The sequence below is a fragment of the Ictalurus punctatus genome, chromosome 9, assembly GCF_001660625.3.
Source record: "Ictalurus punctatus breed USDA103 chromosome 9, Coco_2.0, whole genome shotgun sequence".
Classification (NCBI taxonomy): domain Eukaryota; kingdom Metazoa; phylum Chordata; class Actinopteri; order Siluriformes; family Ictaluridae; genus Ictalurus; species Ictalurus punctatus.
The window spans coordinates 8,012,420-8,030,762 of record NC_030424.2 but is presented as its reverse complement, the minus strand read 5'-3'; the positions used below and the strand labels follow the sequence as shown (position 1 = coordinate 8,030,762).

At 39.1% G+C, this 18,343-nt stretch overlaps 1 protein-coding gene across 8 annotated transcripts in view; it reads right to left on the bottom strand.

The window, feature by feature from the left end:
• Window positions 1-18,343, bottom strand: part of hectd1 (HECT domain containing 1) — a 52,119-nt gene that overhangs the window by 1,093 nt on the left and 32,683 nt on the right. For 2 of the 8 annotated variants that reach the window (XM_017475798.3, XM_017475797.3), the window contains exons 25-41: window positions 11,101-11,844; window positions 8,680-8,901; window positions 8,264-8,442; window positions 7,779-7,935; window positions 7,265-7,487; window positions 7,094-7,148; window positions 6,603-6,785; window positions 6,000-6,216; window positions 5,609-5,691; window positions 5,269-5,396; window positions 4,824-5,025; window positions 2,957-3,094; window positions 2,195-2,799; window positions 1,994-2,072; window positions 839-932; window positions 299-449; window positions 22-166 (exon numbers count right to left, since the gene is read on the bottom strand). In XM_017475798.3, the coding sequence (XP_017331287.1) occupies window positions 22-166; window positions 299-449; window positions 839-932; window positions 1,994-2,072; window positions 2,195-2,799; window positions 2,957-3,094; window positions 4,824-5,025; window positions 5,269-5,396; window positions 5,609-5,691; window positions 6,000-6,216; window positions 6,603-6,785; window positions 7,094-7,148; window positions 7,265-7,487; window positions 7,779-7,935; window positions 8,264-8,442; window positions 8,680-8,901; window positions 11,101-11,844 (3,605 nt within the window). The remainder of the gene's footprint in view (window positions 1-21; window positions 167-298; window positions 450-838; window positions 933-1,993; window positions 2,073-2,194; window positions 2,800-2,956; window positions 3,095-4,823; window positions 5,026-5,268; window positions 5,397-5,608; window positions 5,692-5,999; window positions 6,217-6,602; window positions 6,786-7,093; window positions 7,149-7,264; window positions 7,488-7,778; window positions 7,936-8,263; window positions 8,443-8,679; window positions 8,902-11,100; window positions 11,845-18,343) is intronic. The other 6 variants (XM_017475800.3, XM_017475801.3, XM_017475802.3 and 3 more) reach the window with 6 other exon arrangements.

Below are 18,343 nucleotides of genomic sequence, written 5' to 3'. Positions count from 1 at the left end.
AAAGAATATTCAGTGCCATACCTTGCGGACAATTGTGAGACGGGGATGCAAGTTGGCGAGACCACCAGGGGGCAGAGTTGAGCAGCCTGTTGTGAATTGGAGGAAGGCTTTCCTCTCGTCTGAGCACATTCCACACAGCACTCGCACAAAACGAAGGAAACCAGGACTGCATGGGTAGTTGAACAGAAAAGCAGGGTGTTAAACACATTTTTTGCATTTGAAATATATTAATGTATGATCAGTTTGTTAAATTGTATGGATTTCTCATAACACCATGAACTAAGGAAGTGGCGCACACCTGTCCCGAGTGTAGCCCAGTTTGGGCTCAGTGTAGTTGACAATGTCTTCAGCTGTCCAGGACGGAGACTGGTTCCCACACAGGATCATCTGGACTTCTTTATGACTGAATGAACTCAGCTTCTCCATAAGGAATACTCTGTTAAAGCCCTCTGCACAAAACCACACAGCCATTTAGCAATGCATCAGATAAAAGTCTGTACATATACTGGAATAGCATAAAAATACAGAGATATGGTATGAAGCTTTAGAAATTGGCAAAAAACAAAACAAAAAGGTGTTATGTAATGCATTTATAATATCTTTCGGTAAAAAGAGAACCACTAGTTTAAATGTGAAGATCATCCAACAAATCCCTTGCCTTTTTCCTGGTCACCATTATCTCTTGATTTACTTTCTATTTGACCTTAAAGCAGAGCTACAAATCAGGACAATGCATAAATTGTTATTTTGTTTTGTGCTCTCAGGTCCTCAATCTTATCCGTCACATCAGAAACCAGGTTCGTGTAATGAAAGACTGCATACATCGAAGACCTCTTACCTCTGAAGGCTTCCATTTGCTTCTGTATCCCAGTGTGCATACAGAAGTCAAACATTAACTCCACATACTCTTCTGCATTGTCCAAGGTCACCATCTAATAAACACATATACAGTTTCTAGTTCAGATATGCCGCACAAACCCGTATGGAGTTCCCGACAAAGTCCAAAGCTGCCTGGCAGAATCCATCACGTGGTCCCATTTGCATGCACCCATGTTACAGAGTAAGCATACCACTGCTACATATTTAGTAGCAAGCTAGCTACATAAAATTAGTGTTCTGGTTAAAACACAAGTGCTTTCTGAAGGAGAAAATCTTCTCTCTGTTATAATCTCAACATGCTGCTCATGCAGTTCTTCGAAGTGAGATTACAAGCGGTCCATCATCTTAGATAGCTTGAAATAATCGCACTCAAAGACGACCGAAATGCCACTGCATCCGGGAATCAAATCTTCAACGAGTTCTCTGCTTGCTTTCTCGTGCTCACACTGCCTGCTTAGTCTGATGGCAAATGCCATGCTGCTATGATTCATGTCCTCTGTGCGTAGGAAGCTTCAAAAGGAAGAAGTTACAGACAGCTGATGCTTCTGCTCTCTGCCTCTTGTTAACTTCAGAGCCTTTATTAATTTAATTGACTTTAATGGAGCCTCGACTGTGTGCTCATTGCATAAATGATTTAGCAAAATAACTAAAAATTCAATACATCATTTCATATTTCAATATACAAGGCATTTTATTTGGCTACTGAACAGTCTCTGTTTCCAGACAACAGTTTTGTAAACCGAGTGGGACGCCATCAACACGATCACTCTTTAGCACAGGGGTGTCCAATCTTATCCGCAACGGGCCGGTGTTGGTGCAGGTTTTCATTCAAATCAAGCAGGAGCCACACCTGATTCCACCTGTTTAATCAGTTGAGCTCAGCTTTCAGTAGACTCGGGTATGGCTTCTGCTTTAGCGGAACATAAACCTGCACCCACGCCGGCCCTTATCCGAAAAAGACTGGACACCCCTGCTTTAGCATCACGATGTGGCCCAGACTTCCACTGAACACCTCCAAAGATTTAAAAAATCATCTATCCTTTAAACTAATTCAAATCATACAAATCTACCAAAACAAAATCACTCAAATCCTTCCTCTTTTAACATAACCTACCTCATCCTCTCCATTGGGTTTAAGATCCACTGCTGAAAAACCATGCACTTTGGATGAAGGACAGAACTGGAAATTTAATCTACAAACAAAAACAAACACATTACAGTAACTTTTACACCAAAGAAATTTCACAATATACAGAACATGTGACCGAACAATAAAAGCAGAGTTCTTAAGTAATTTCTGACATTCATAGCTCACCCAAGATCTTCTATGCTCAGTGGTGGGCCTGAGCCAACTGGATTCTTGAGCATGAGACACTGTAGTCGTGTGTTCTTCTCATCCTCTGAGAGGCTCTTATTGCCCAGTATCTGCCTCCTCTTTACCGCCAGCGCCTTCATCTCCTTGAGGAAGCGCGCTCTGTGAGGGTTTACCAGCTCAAAGTCATCCCAGGTTAGGATGCCATGATACCAGGCAGGTGGTTTTGGCTTTGGTGGGTCCAAGATGAACTCGGATTTAGAGTCCTCATCAAAGCTGCTCAACAAATACGGTTCTTCCTCAGTGGAGGCTTCGGAGTGGATGTCAGAAAAAAAGTGGCGGTCTGAATCGGAGCGCGTCTCATACAAAAGTTTGCTCATGTTGCTCTTGATGTCACCCATGCAGAGCAGCTTGAAGAAAGGTTGGGAGACAGGCAGGTCCACCAGCCGGTTGTCCTGTATACACTTGGCCAGGAAGATGCCCAAGAAGAGGAAGAGCTTGGCAATGCGCTCCAGCTCATCACTATCCTGAGGGAAGGGTGCAGGGAAAAGGCCACACGAGCGCTGTACATAATAGCCTGGTGGTTTCAGGCCACCACCAAGATCCACCTGACCAGCACAAAAACAAAACAAAACAAACAAAACAAAAAAAAAACAACTTTGCCTTAAAAATGAATATTAGCGATTCTGGAATCAGAGGTTAAATTCAGCACCAAACATGTAAAAGTGTTAAAAAAAAAAAAATTTAACAGAGGAAAGAACTGACTTGGCGTGACTCATCATCTGGAAAATCGTCATCACAGAGCCAGATCCCCAATGAGGTCCGCTGGAACTCAGCTGCCACAAGGGCATAGAACTCTAGAGTGGGACCCAAACCAGTGCCTTCTTCTCCCTGGAACTCCACCTGCAGGAAACACCATAATAAATAAAGTTACAGCTTGATACTGCCATTTTATTTACAAAGCCAAGCATATGACACGTTTCTTACTTTTGAAGGGGTAATATTGTAAATGCAGACAGTTGACAAATTAAAGGAAAAGGTAACTTAAGAGTTTTAGTACCGTCATGGTCCAATGCTCCTTGGTATACATTATACAAGTGTCTGGAACTGTACTAGAGGGATCATTCCCCCCCCCCCAAAGATATTCCCTCAGATGGTGGTGAGGGACCTTTTGATGGTAGTGTTGAGCAGTACCTAGCTATTGCACTGGTTCAAAATCTCCCATTAATGTTTAACTGGGTAAAGATCAATTTCTAAATTTGTGCAAATAACCACCAGTATGCACAGTAAAATTGGTATTTATGGCCATTGATAAATGCCACATAATTCTAAATCGGATCTGCTTGTGCCTGGCCACACTCGTTTGCACAGAGGAACCCCGTTCAGTGATCTGGTCGTGGAACTGCTTGTTACGGACAACACTAAGAATGTCAAATGGTCTAAGATGAACTTCACCACCAATGAAGTAGAGATCCTGTTGCAGGAAGTGTGGATAAATAAATAAATAAATGATAAATAAATAATATATATAAATTATATATAATGTAAAATAACTATATATATATATATATATATATATATATATATATATATATATATATATATATATATATATATATATATATATATATATATATATATAAATAATATATATAAATTATATATAATGTAAAATAACTATTATATATATATATATATATATATATATATATATATATATAAATAATATATATAAATTATATATAATGTAAAATAACTATTATATATATATATATATATATATATATATATATATATATATATATATATATATATATATATATATATATATATATATATATAAATAATATATATAAATTATAATTAAGTCTTGGTCAATGCCCACCCACCAGTTAGGTCTCCCCATCATACGACAGCTGCCAAACAGGGAGGGTGAAGCCCAACACATGCTTCGTCCGAGAAATGTGAAACCAGCCACCCGCATCTTTTCAAACTGCTGCTCATGTTGCATCACGGGGGCGGTGTAACACGTAACACATTTAAAGGAAAGTGTTATCTGTCCCCTTCCACATGCACAAGCTCACAGACTCCCACGAGTGATGCTGTGATTGACAGAAGAGAGAGTATGCCATACCTCCCACCTAGAGAACATGCCAATTTTGCTCTATTGGCTCCTGGCCACAGATCATTGTGTTAGCGTCGGGATTCCAACTCTGAATCTCTGGATGATAGGGGCCTTTGTGTTGTGCCACTCAGGAGCCATGAAGGCATGAAACTGTCACTTTTTTCCACTGCTGTTTTTTGAAATATGATATATTGTAGCATGAGTGATATGAATGTAGTTGGTGGTGAAATGCCAAACCTGTGCATCCTACCGAAGCACCGAAATCAATATCTCTCTCAGCTTTGTTGATATGATTGACTCAGTTTATCACTTTTTTTTTTTTTTTAAAAACACTACAGGTTTATTTGCATTGACCCTTCCAACAAAGATCATTTACAGACCCAAACCATGACTGCAAAATGCCCCCACCAGTTTTTCCTTTAATCCATCGCCCATCTTTAACATGACAACTGGTTGCAACTGTGGTCATTTTAGGAGTTGTTTGTTAGTGCACTGGCTTCTCTCTACCTCGAGTACAGACTTCCTGTCAGCATGGATGTGCATGACGCTCTCGGCCCACTCCATCATGCTCTCTCCACGCGGTACTTTGACGCGCTCGTGTTTGAGGCGGCCAACCCGGAACTCCCCAGGTTCATCTCGCCTCACTGTAGTGGATGGTCGTGTGCGCTCCATGGTTGCCTCCCTCCGGTTTTGGAGCCACACTATTGCCCTTTGTTCCAAACACACATACACAGCATATTCACTTTACAGTTCTGTTTGAATACTTTTAATTCTGTGCAATTTTATACACCCTATACCATGACGGAACATTGTCAATGTTATGTTAATGTTATAATTTCAGTTGAGCATAAGTATTAGGACAAATAAGGCTAATATATAGTTGCAAAAAGTTTAACACAAAATTGTTTTACTTCTAAGATCTCTATTGGGCTAATATTAAAAACCTACAGACCTGGAGGCTCCAAATGCAGTGCAGGTGAAGAAGAGCTGCCGCGTCTCAAAAGGGATAAGGAAAGGGCACTTGCTGGTTAACTGTTCACACCAATCTGGAAGCGCACCACTGGCCAAGGCCAAAGGCTCCTGGAGAGACAAAAATGACTAAATAAATAGAACTTTTTTTTTTTTAAAGGCATGTTGAATATTACTTCATGTCTTTATTGATATAATTATATTTGAATATAGAAAACATTTTACAAAAATTTATGCTCTTTTAAATTCTGTAAATTTTTTCAGAAGGTGGTCATGTCCATGGTGTCGGCTATTCACTTAATTCATAATACTCCGACTATTACCTCAATCTGTTGCAGGATTTTAGTTGTAATTTTTTTGCTGGTGAACTCCTCAGGTGATGCATTGAACTGTAGATCATCCAAATCTATGTAAAAGATTTTCAAATAAATAAAGTACTCTACTTAAAATAAATAAATAAATAAATAAATAAATAAAAATCTTGCCTTATCCTTATAAGCAGAATTTAAACACATTTTTCCTTCATGCACAGTTTACTGAAATTTAAAATATGCTTACATTATTTGGGGATTTTTTAAATGCAATTTTATGAATCCACTCTGGATTGAAATCCCCATTTACAAGAAACAAAAATCTCTTTAGTACTGGACCACACTAAAAGATCTGTGTACAATGCTGCTATTGTACTCCTTTGGTGATGGAAATAGGGCTTACCCTCCTGCAGTGTACGGCCAGTGTACGCTGGCTCTCCTCCAATAATGAAGAGGATACGCAGCAGTTGCAGCACATCCTCAACACCACAGGCGCTCTGGGCTGAGCCAGCTTTGGCCTGTGGCTGCTCACGTGTGCCACTTAAGATGTCGCAACTCTGCGTGACTGCCAGAGAGCCTGACCCGAGACCTGAAGACCTGCAGCCCCGTTCACAGAAATCCTGAAGTGGAGGTGAAAACAAACAAACAAACAAAAAAAAAAACACAACAATAAATCACACAATCAGAGTAACGGCACAGAGATCAGCAGTTGATCTCCCCCACCTATTACAGTCTAACAGCTGACACTAAACCAGGGATACCAGGTTCCTCAAAATAGGAAAAATATGACTTTTATAACTAAAAAACAAAAATGAACCAAAAAGATAATGCAGCTCAAGCCTAGAAATGTTTTACAATACATTTACACAGATTAAAATGCTATGAAGACAGATACAACTGTAACAGGTGGCTACACAAGTGACAGTAAACTTATGAGAAGAACATATGCTAATGCAGTGAAGGGAAACAAAAAAAACTTATATGCACATATGATGCCATTCTATACCTTGTATGCAGCTATGAGCTGCGAACAATTTCTGTTTTTCCTAATACTTTTATTAGTGCCGGTTAATTTCCAGTGGCGCAGGAAAGTTGAGTCTGCATTCTTCTGCATGTAGGTTATCAAGTCATTCTTTGGTAATTCATCTGTGCCAAGGTACTGTTCCACATGCTCTACAGACCAGCAACCCTACAACAGGAAGAACCAAATGTTGGTCTTTCCTGATTGTAAGTCTCACGCAATACACATGCATTACAACAGGCCTAACCACTAAAAGGACCGTGCAATTACCAAGATTAGTCACTAGGGTCATTATTTCTCCCCTTCAACACGCTCCTAGCTACAAGGTTAGTGATGACTGAGACAGTCTACTGACACCCACAGGAAATAAGTAACAGGCAGTTTTTAATGAGTTGGAGAGAACGAGCAAAAAAAGAGATAAATAAGTGTTGTTGAGAGAGAGAAGAGGAGGAGGGCAGCAGGTAAAAATACATTACCATCTTCCCGCTTTCTTTCTCTTTGTCGGAGTCCTTCAACTCTCTGTACATTATCCTATAAAATAAGCATAGTGCTAATGTAAATGATAACACTGGATGTATAGGGTAACAACATGGTACACAAGCAATATTTTAAGGCAACACATATAGAAGGGTTAGTAAATAACTCACGTGTATGTCGGCTCCCAGATGCGTCGAAGCTTGTCGGATTTGATGCTGCCATTACAGGAGAGCTGCAGCAGCTTTTGTACATAGTAGAAAATGGTGGATTTGTAGTTGTTGAGCGGTAGCTCAACTTCCCGCGTGGTTCCCAGGCCTGCCACCTTCAAGATAAGAGCTAGATGGGGGGAGGGAGCACATTCTACTTCCTCTAGCACCTCTGAACGAGGTGTACCTGCACAAGTCACAAAACCCATAATGAACTCAAACAATTCAATTACCTGTACCTAACACTCAAAATTCTTTTTTTGTAATCAGCATCAAACCATGTTCACTCTGAGTTGATTTTCATGCTATATATTTGAGCTCATGTATTTCACAATACATTACATTTTCAATTAGAAATAGCAGAATTTATATACAGAAGTATATGTGGGCAATGGTGGAACTCAAAGTGAGTTGTATTCAAGAAAGTACTTAAAAACAAAGATCAGGCCTTAGAATGGTACTATAAAAAGTGGGGTACCTGGTATAGGGATTTCAAGATCAGTGGTTTGCTGGACGTTGGTCCGGCCCGGTCTGGGGTCAAACGCAGGGACTAGAGCAGAAAACTGTCGTTTCAACACAAAGTCATCGTCCCACGTTCTACGCCGGCCCCCTTTAGTTTCATATTCCTCTTCCTCCTGCCAGGTCACCATTAAACATCACAAAATTTACACACTGCCATTACACTTCAGCAAACTACATAAACATGCAATACAGGGCTTTTCACCTCACCACAAGCATGCTTTTCACAGGAACCATGCTGACAGGAAATAACATTCATTTGTATAGAACAAATCAATCAAGACATTTCCCAATAGGAGAAAAAAAAAGAAAAATGATCAACAAATGATATTAAATTATATTTAAAAGCAAAATATACTTCCATTACCACAAAAGAAAAACAAAATCTAACTTGACAACTAAGGAGTGGCACTGTACTTTTATCAAAACTACAACAAGTTTTACCCTATGTATATGAACGTGGTAACCAAGGTTGACCCTGGACCGTACCAGAACTTCCTCATACTCCTGGTCCTCCTGATTGTCGTCCTCGTTCTCGTCGTCGTCATCGTCTGGTTCAGGCAAATCTTCCTCATCGTCCAGCTCTGCAAGCAATGTGTTTGCCCGACAACTATCCAAGAAGTCTGTGAAAAAGATAACAAAAGAAAGAAAACAGGGAAAGGGAGAACGTTAAAAAAAAAAAATCAAACTCCAAATTGAAGAAGCTGGAGAGAAGAACCATGCAATGAGATTGGTGAGAGGTAAATATCAAAATGAAGGCAGACAGCATCAAAATGGTGCACAACATAGATTGGGGATTAACGAGAGAAAGTGGCGGAAGAGGGACGTTTTGGTAGGTGAATAAATCTAGCATGGCCTACCATAAAGCGAAAACTCTGCCTCCTGACCTGTGTCGCTTTCACTAGACGTGGAGGTCAGGCTGGTCGTCAGCGTGTTACTGAGCAACTGGCCGACGGACAAACCTGTAGTGGCTGTGGCTACATTATTGCTGCTGGTTACTATGGAGGTGGACATTGTAACGGTGGAGGTGGTACCAGTGGTGGTAAGGTTAGGAAAGCTCTGTGCACCCATGAGAGGAGAGGCTGCAAAACACAAAAGCAATTTTGCTATTAGTTGGAAAAAAAAAAAAAAAGCATGTAGTAGAGCCAAAACTGGTTAAGACAAGTATGCTTAAACTACAGCACTTTTATATAAAAAAAGAAAAAGAAAAAAAAAAAAAGAAAAAAAAGAAAAAAAGAAATGCAAGACGAAGATTTGCTCTTAAGAACTCAACTTTAGAATCCTATAAAATATGCAAAAACTGATGCAGTTATACAATAATGTTGTGTTAGTTTATTTAAAATGTTGACACAAAGGCCCTAATTGAACTTGAATTTAAATGGTCTATCCCTGAAATGTCTATCCTTGTTTTTTGTACAGCGCAAAAAACAGTGTCCACGTGTCACTATGGCAAACCCAAGGTCAGAATAAATACTAACCTTGTTGTAGGGGATTGGTTGTAACAATGAAATGTGCAACATCCCAAGTTTACAACAGAAGTCTCTGCGCATTGCACATCACTGCAGGTTTCCGCAAAAAATGCATGTGACTGTATTCGCATCATGATGCAAAAAAGGGGTTTGTGGGTAAATGTAGATGAGCAAATGTACACACCTAAAATCGTAACGATTCATTTCGTAGGGCTGTGGGTCAATAAAAATGCTGATTGGTTGATCCTAACTAGAACTAGGGCAAAAGTGAAACCAAGCAGTTTGAAGATTGTTTGGCAGTAGAGGGTAGACACTAGAGCAAACAATGGGGTAAACCCTTTAAAAAATTTTACAAATACAGTCACATGTCCAAAACTTCACTTATTTCAGTCTTTTTCACTATCCTGACATGCTGCACTAGTGTAGTTCAGCAATAAAAATTGGCAAATTTCCCCATCCATCTAGTTCCGCTAAACAAACTAGCGTTGTGTCTCAAATCACATACTTATACACTATTCAAGGCCGTTATCGAGTACCAACATGAACTGGTTTTCCTATTACAGTTACTGTGAGTTTTAAAAACCTCTCGTCACATTCAAACCTACCAAATGGTCTGTTTTGTCTAGCAAGCTAATGGGTATTCTAGATTAGTAAATATTTTTGAATGCAAGGTAAAAGCTTTCGATTTGAGATGCAGCCCATAACAACGATCATGATGACAGCAGAAAGTTTTGAGAGAGACTGAGCTCATCAGTGTGTTTAAAATGTTTGTTTTTTTAAAAATCGCAAAACATTTTACAGTTCGACTGATGGACAGGGATGTCTTCGCTCTGACATGCTATCTAGTGAATCTCGCCTTTTAAACCTTCTGGACATATACAAGATATGCAGGCAAGTGTGTGAAAAATGCCACTACGTGTGTGAAACTCATGCACCAATATAAATTAGACCCCAAATCATACCATCCCAGTGTGGATTATTTTCCCATGACAACACTTCCCACTAGAGTGATAAGTCAGTGCAAGGAATATTGCTTTGGTTTTAAATCACATTATTATATCTTTAACATGCGTATGTGTAATATGTTCAAAAGTTCCTATAATATAACCCTGGAATTGAAAAAAAAAAGTTGTGTGGTAAAGGCTTGGTGTTACAGATAAATCATAGTCTATATGGGGTTATTTACACAAAAAGTTTGGGAAGCTATAATAAATGAACATAGAACTTGACTTAAGCTAGCAATTTAAGTCCAGTTCTATCTTACCGGCTTATCAAACCAATAATAATATAATCATAGATGTATGCATTTCATGAGCATTGTGCTATTCAATGTTTGCACAATGATTATGCATGGGCTTCAATATTTACACACTGCCAAACTAGCTTAATACATCTAATGGATGTTAGAAATGTAGTCAAGCATTTTTAGCCAAGGATTTGTGCTATGGCATCAAGCATTATCTTTTTAGTTACTTGCCAAGTATGTTGAAGTTGCCAGTTAGTGTGCTACACAGTTAGCTACAGAGTCAAAGCCACATTGTAGTCCAACAGCCCAGAAGGAAACAAGCTTGCAAATAAAATCATATAATACTACAATTATTTGTATTAAATACAACCTATCAATTAGCAACAAGTTGTCCCGCATCCCAACCATTACACCTCCCTATTATGTAGAAGTTGTCCAGCCAACATAGTGCAATTACTCAAGCATAGTCTAGTTTCTAAAATCAGTGGGGTATGGTGAAACATGTCTAAAATATTAAGGAGCGCAAACCAATAATACTAGCAGCCTGGCACGCCATGGCTACTCACCGGACGCAGCTGCAACGTTGCGGCCAATTGTGTTGGTATTGTTGTCACTGCTGCTGCGGCTCAGGTTCATGTTGTTGGTGGCGTTGGTGCGTGCCATGTTGGGAGCACGGCGCACAAATGACTCCATGAGACTGGCCTCACGTGATGACAGGTTAGGCACACTGGCACTGGAACTCATAGGTGCACCAGCTGCAAGCAGTGAGCTGACTGAAAGGCGAGCACCAGTGCCTGGGCCCAGGGGCCTTTGGGACACTGCAGCCTTGCCAGATGAATCCGAGACGGAGCTGACATCAGGTGAACTGACGCTAACTGGTCCCACAGAGATGGCTGTTGATTCACTCTTGGGCTCAGCACTTTCGCCGGATGCAGAACCACCCTCGGCTGTGGAGAGAACCACAAGTGGCTCCTGTCCCTCCATCCCCGTGGGTCCACCCCCCTCAAGAGTGCCCTGCTCAGACAAGCCCTCAAGCCTGCGAGCAGAGCCAAGGCCGACATCGCTGCATGCCGAGCTGCTGCTGCCCTTGCGACCAGAAGATGCTGATGATGGGCCACCCCTGTCCGGACAGTTGTTTTTGGCCAGGCTGCTCCAGGGAGTCGGCGGGCCTGCAACAGCGCACGAAACAGTTTTGGGTGATGGCGCCGACTCGGGGTCGTACCCCGGTGCTAACTTCAGGTCAAACTTCCCTTCCGCACCCATGCGGTAGGAGTTCGAGCCACCAGCATCCCAGGTGACATCAATCCAGCCTGGAAGAGGATGGGAAGGAGGGGGGTACATGAACAAGTGAGACCCAGTCAAGGGAACCGAGAAAGACAGCAGCGAGTCAAAGACGGCAGCACTGCTCGACACTACATCAGAGATCGAACACTAATCGATTTCAACCTCTTCCCCTTTACAATTCAACCAATTGTGAAATTTTTGAAGGGGAATGTTCAATGCTACATGGTGAAGTGTTGTCAGTGTCTACACATCTGAAGAGAATAAAAAGCATCTTAGGTCCAGGTGATGCAGTGGAGTCAGAAAATGAGGCAGAGAAAATGACGACGAGAAAAAAAAAAAAAAAAAACAAAGCAATAGATGTGTGAAAAGCAAGCTAAAATTCCCTTTTCCATAAGGTACTAAAGACTATACTGCCAATCTTAAAAAGACTTGCAGTCCATTGGGACCTTGCAAAATGTGACTTCAGCATGCAGTAGGCTTAACTGATGGAGGCAAGAATACAACAAAGTGGATGATTGCATGAGTAGGAAAGAGAAGTGATAACTTAGGATGGGGGGAGGGGGAGTGTTCAATAAAAAAAAAAACGCTAATTAATTTTAAAAAGGATGAATTGACAGTCTGAAGACGGGAAAGAGATAGCCATTTCTTTCTGCTGAGTTGACAAGATAGAATAAATTGGTTTTCATAGAGGATGCTAGAAACAAGGGTGGGGTGATTACATAAATAAATGAATCACTGGTTCTCCCTTAGCACAAGTAAGGTATACAGTGCCCTCCACTAATATTGGCACCCTTGGTAAATATGAGCAAAGGCTGTAAAAATTATTGTAACCTTTCTATCTTTTGTTAAAAAATAAAAATCACAAAAATACTCTGCTCTCATGGATATCAAACAATTGCAAACAAAACTGGCTTATTTGTTAAATATAGGTGTGCAACAATTATTGGCACCCTTTTAGTCAATACTATGTGCTACCTCCCTTTGCCAAGATAACAGCTGAGTCTTCTCCTATAATGCCTGATGAGGTTGGAAAATACATGGAAAGGGACCTGAGACCATTCCTCCATACAGAATCTTTCCAGATCCTTCAAATTTTGAGGTCCACGCAGATGGACTCTCCTCTTCAGTTCACCCCACAGGATTTCTATGGGTTTCAAGTCAGTGGACTGGGATGGCCATGGCAGACCTTGATTTTGTGGTCAGTAAACCGTTTTTGTGTTAATTTTGATGTATGTTTCGGATCATTGAGCTGGAAGATACAACCACGGCCCATTTTAATCTTTCTGGGAGAGGCAGTCATGTTTTCATTTAGTATCTGTTGATATTTGATAGTCCATGATGCCATGTATCCTAACAAAATGTCCAGGTCCTCTGGCAGAAAAAAGCCCCAAAACATTAAAGAGCCACCACCATATTTAACTGTGGGCATGAGGTACTTTTCCATATGGCCATCTCTCTGTGTGTGCCAAAACCACCTCTGGTGTTTATTGCCAAAAAGCTCTATTTTGGTTTCATCTGACCATAGAACCCGATCCCATTTGACGTTCCAGTAGTGTCTGGCAAACTGAAGACGCTAGAGATTGTTTTAGGATGAGTAGAGGCTTTTTTTCTTGAAACCCTTCCAAACAACTTGTGGTGATGTAGGTGATTTTGGATTGTAGTTTTGGAGATTTTCCAAGACACAACTAACTTCTACAATTCTCCAGCTGTGATCCTTGGAGATTTTTTTTCCTCGAACCATTCTCTTCACAGTGCGTTCACAATACAGACACACGTCCTCTTCCAAGTTGATTCACAACATTTCCAGTTGCCTGGAACTTCTTAAATATTGCCATGATGGTGGAAATGAACATTTTCAATGCTTGTGCTATTTTCTTATAGCCACTTCACATTTTGTGAAGCTCAACAACCTTTTGCTGCACATCACAGATATATTCCTTGGTCTTACCCATTGTTATGAACGACTAAGGGAATTTGGCCTGTGTGTTACCTCATATTTATACCCCTGTGAAACAGGAAGCCATGGTTAAACACGTTCCTGTTCCTAGTCACCCAGGTATACTAATTTTTTTTTTTTTTTTTTTTTTTTTTTTTTTTAAATATCAATGGGAATGTACTTCAAATATATTTCTCTCATATGAATTCATAGGGATGTCAATAATTGTTGCATACCTATATTTAAGGCTGTTTTTTTATTTATTTTTTTTGGATAAACCTGTGTTGTGTTGGCAATTGTTTGATATCCATGAGAGCAGAGTATTTATTTTTTTAATTTTTAACAAAAGATCAAAAGGTTAAACAATGAACACAATTTCTTCCACAGCCTTCTTTACTCATATTTACCAAGTGTGCCAATATTAGTGGGGGGCACTATTACTACCAGTATACAACTCTCAGAAGCTCTCATTTCAGTGTGCCAGCCCCTACTGACTAACGGTCACAATTTCTAGGGAGGAGTCACAGACTACATTTTATACCCATGCAACCTACCAAAGTCCTTCAAAATGAGTATACTGCCTACTCAAGCAGGTGCACTGGTCAGACACTAGGGGTATAACGATACATAAAGCTCAATTTCGATACGATTCTGATACAACGATGCCTTGATTTTTTTTGACACAGCAAACAAGCTTGTATACGCATATTAGATATCCATTTTTCATTTTCTTAAAACATTCAACATTACATAGTTCTATAATTAAACAACAACTGAAACTTAATGACAGTTTGATCGATTCAGACTTTTAGCAGCAGATAAGTGAACAAAAGCCATGTACTAAAACAGAACAAAATTAACCCTGGCCCAACCTTCACTAGCATGACTTACAAGGGGGGCATGACTGAAGCACAGAGCTTTTCCCTTTCAGCTGTTAGCTAGCTGTGCTGTCAGATACACTTTGCTCTCGGTAGCCCTAGATCTACATTTGAATACTGCATTCTCCACTACCGAATATCAATTTCCCAATCGCTGTGGTGATTTATTTAGCCCAGATTAAATCAGCAAAGAAAGGCTGCCTGAATATGCATGTCGTGCAGCACATTGTCATATGTTTGCAGTATTAGTGCCGATGTACTATACACATTTGTCACACTGTAATATTTCATTCCTCCACTCATTGGGAATAAATGCTTAAAAGAAAGAAGTTTTTCACAAAAAATGTATTTTGGCATCACTCAATGGGATTTACAACCTTCTGTGTTGCCAGACAAGGTCACCTTGAAGACCCATTACCATAAAACTTGGTAAACAAGAATCCAAATTCACCAAAGGCCTAGGAGACAGAATGGAATCACTTAAAGCAAGTATGTGCAAGTCAGACAGCTGAAAACCACAGGCCCTTGTGCAAGCTAAAGCGACAGCTATAATCCAATGTAAAAGGCACAGCTTATTTAAAGGTTCGTGTCTACCCAAGATATGCACAGCTAGCAGTCAACTGCTGCTGAGGAGTTGATACCCATAGGAATTAACATTCAAGTTTGATTTTGGCAAAACATTTAAATTCACAGAATCTTGTATTCACGTAATGTGCCCAGAGAATCTGCAAATATTACCAACCAGCTTAACTGAGGACACACATATGTAGTGCTGTCTTCAGCGGCAAAAAAGGCACCCCACAGACATTCTGCCATTTAGCAGGGATGGAGCCAACAGACCTTCGAGGGCCAGTATAAAAGACCAGCAGCAAAATTGCCTCTTAATGAAAGAGTGCTAAGAGTTTAAGCCACAGTGCCAGAGACTGGGCTCAGACTTGAGTTCTAAGAGTCGCGTACTGCCTGACTCATGACTTCACTTGGACAACAACAACAACAACAACAACAACTTGATTTGGATTCTGGATGGAGACTTTCCGAATGGATAAAATCATGAACAAAATAGGAAAACACGTGAAACTAGTCAAAAGTCTCTTTTCAAGCTGGTGCTCATCCTGTGTCACAGAGCAGTCTCTCACACTCCGAGAGCTCATGTATGCTTAGGAGAGCAGATAGAGCTTTCATCAGACACCCACATTAGTGCGTCTCTGAGTGACAGGGGAGAGAGTGTACCTCGATTGATCAGCTTCAAATCATATAATATGCAAATTTACTGCATTAAATACTGCAAATATTAAACATTAAATATTGTATTTACTGATTTTAATATACATATGCTGTCAAGTTTACATTGCCTATTTATTTCAATTACAAACAAATTTTGTGTTATATTTATATACATTATATACACACATACACACACACACACACACACACACACACATATATATATATATATATATATATATATATATATATATATATATATATATATATATATATACACACACACACATATATATATATATATATATATATATATATATATATATATATATATATATATATATATATATATATATATATATATACACATATATATATATATATATATATATATATATATACACATATATATATATATATATATATATATATATATACACATACATACACACACACACACACACACGTGTGTATTTACACACATATACTTGTGTATTTCTGTGTACAAGTAGTTATTCCTGCTTATGCTCCACTGGTTATGCTGCTATTTATTTTATATATATATATATATATATATATATATATATATATAAAAATAGCAGCATAACCAGTGGAGCATAAGCAGGAATAACTACTTGTACACAGAAATACACAAGTATATGTGTGTAAATACACATGTATGTATGTATGTATGTATGTATGTGTGTTTTTATATATATATATATATATATATATATATATTTTTTTTTTATTGAGCCAAAAGAATGCATCATTACACCCCTAATGATGCATTCTGGTCATGATTCGATTCACAATACTGGCTTCATTTCGATTCCCAGAATATTTCGAACAAAATTATTCAGAGAAATTATACTTTTTTTGGCCATTGAGGAAGACGTAATTTGCACATTCCATGAGCTGGGCCTTTTATGAAGTTTTGTTGGAAACACTAAATGCAAAATCAACTGTGCCAGTAATTTATGGATGATTTATGAACATACACGCATGAATACAAATTTCACTGACACAAAAGATAAACTTGGCCCATTTAAACAGTATAAAGTAATGGTATCACATTTAAGACTTACAGGGAAAGTTATCTTTGGCTTAGATTTGTGTGGAGGCCCAGGGGAACGTTGACACATGGGATAGATCAAAATGTTAGTTAAAAACAGGGGTTTTGTCCAAAGCAAATTTGAGTTAATAAAGAAGACTTAATATAGATATTCTCTGTTCTGAATGTTGACTGTGTATGGTAAAATGTCTTTTAATAAAATGTCTGAAATGCCCAGGATGTTTTTTTTAAATTCTAGAAAAGTACCTACATCCGATAATGAGCTTTATCATGTCCAGCTGCAAAAACTGTGTCAGGGCTCCAGACTGAAACCAAATGGTCATGGCCATTTTCACTGCTGGTGTGAATTTATTTTATTTTAATCTTTTTTTAAACAGACCTGTAGGTCTGTCCTTTGTAACAATTTAAGTCCCAATTTTGGAACAATGTTGCATTTTCAACTTAGCTCGGTTCCCTTTCATAAGGCAACATTTAAAAATGTACCAAAATGTGTTTATGCAAGTAAACTGTCCTCTCACTGGTCAGTGTGTCCCTGTTTATATTCCGGAGTTCCGCTCCTAACATATAAAATATATGTATAGATAAAATATTATATGAGGCATTTCACCTTGTCTTCATTCCAAGTTAAACCACGATTCATGCTGCAAGCCATTAGCAAAAGCAAACATGCTTTTTACACAACACAGTTCCATCATGCTCTGCTATACAGATTGGTTCGTTGGTCCACTGGGTCAGATTACTTGCTCAACACAAGCGAACCACTCCAGAGTTTGTTTACAATCAGGCCGAGACCACCTGAACTGATTGTTTTGGTGTGAAACCATGAGAGATTGCCCTGCTTTTATATGTCTCACCGAACCAAAGGAGAAAACACCAGGTTACAAAACAAATGCTCCAAACGAGCCAGGTGTGAAAACGGCAATTCTACATATCCAGTCACTCTCCTGCCGTTCATGAAGTTCAAGCCCGAGATACTTCCTCTTGGACTTCCCCTCAATGGAGTCATTGTGGACACAATGAAAAGCAAAACTGGGCACAAATTGCCTCAGCCTCCTTTATGACTGACAGAGGCACAAATATGTCTATGAAGGAGTGCTAGATTATTTATTCGCGGCTAATCAGAATGGGCAAACCCGTTAACATCCTGATTGGGCATACTGAGGTCCAGCATGCCAGTTCCAAGATAATGGAATTTAAAGTTATCATAGTTGAAATAATGAGAATAAAATGTTTACTCAATGGATATTGTATGTCATAACTAAACAATTCATCCTAATAAACAAATGGATTTATTTATATCACTAATAAAGTTAAAAGTAAATTAAAAAACATTTGGTTGAATAATGTTTTATTATAAACAAATTTGTTCTTTTCATTTATGGCATCGATGCGGCAACAAAAGATGCATTCTT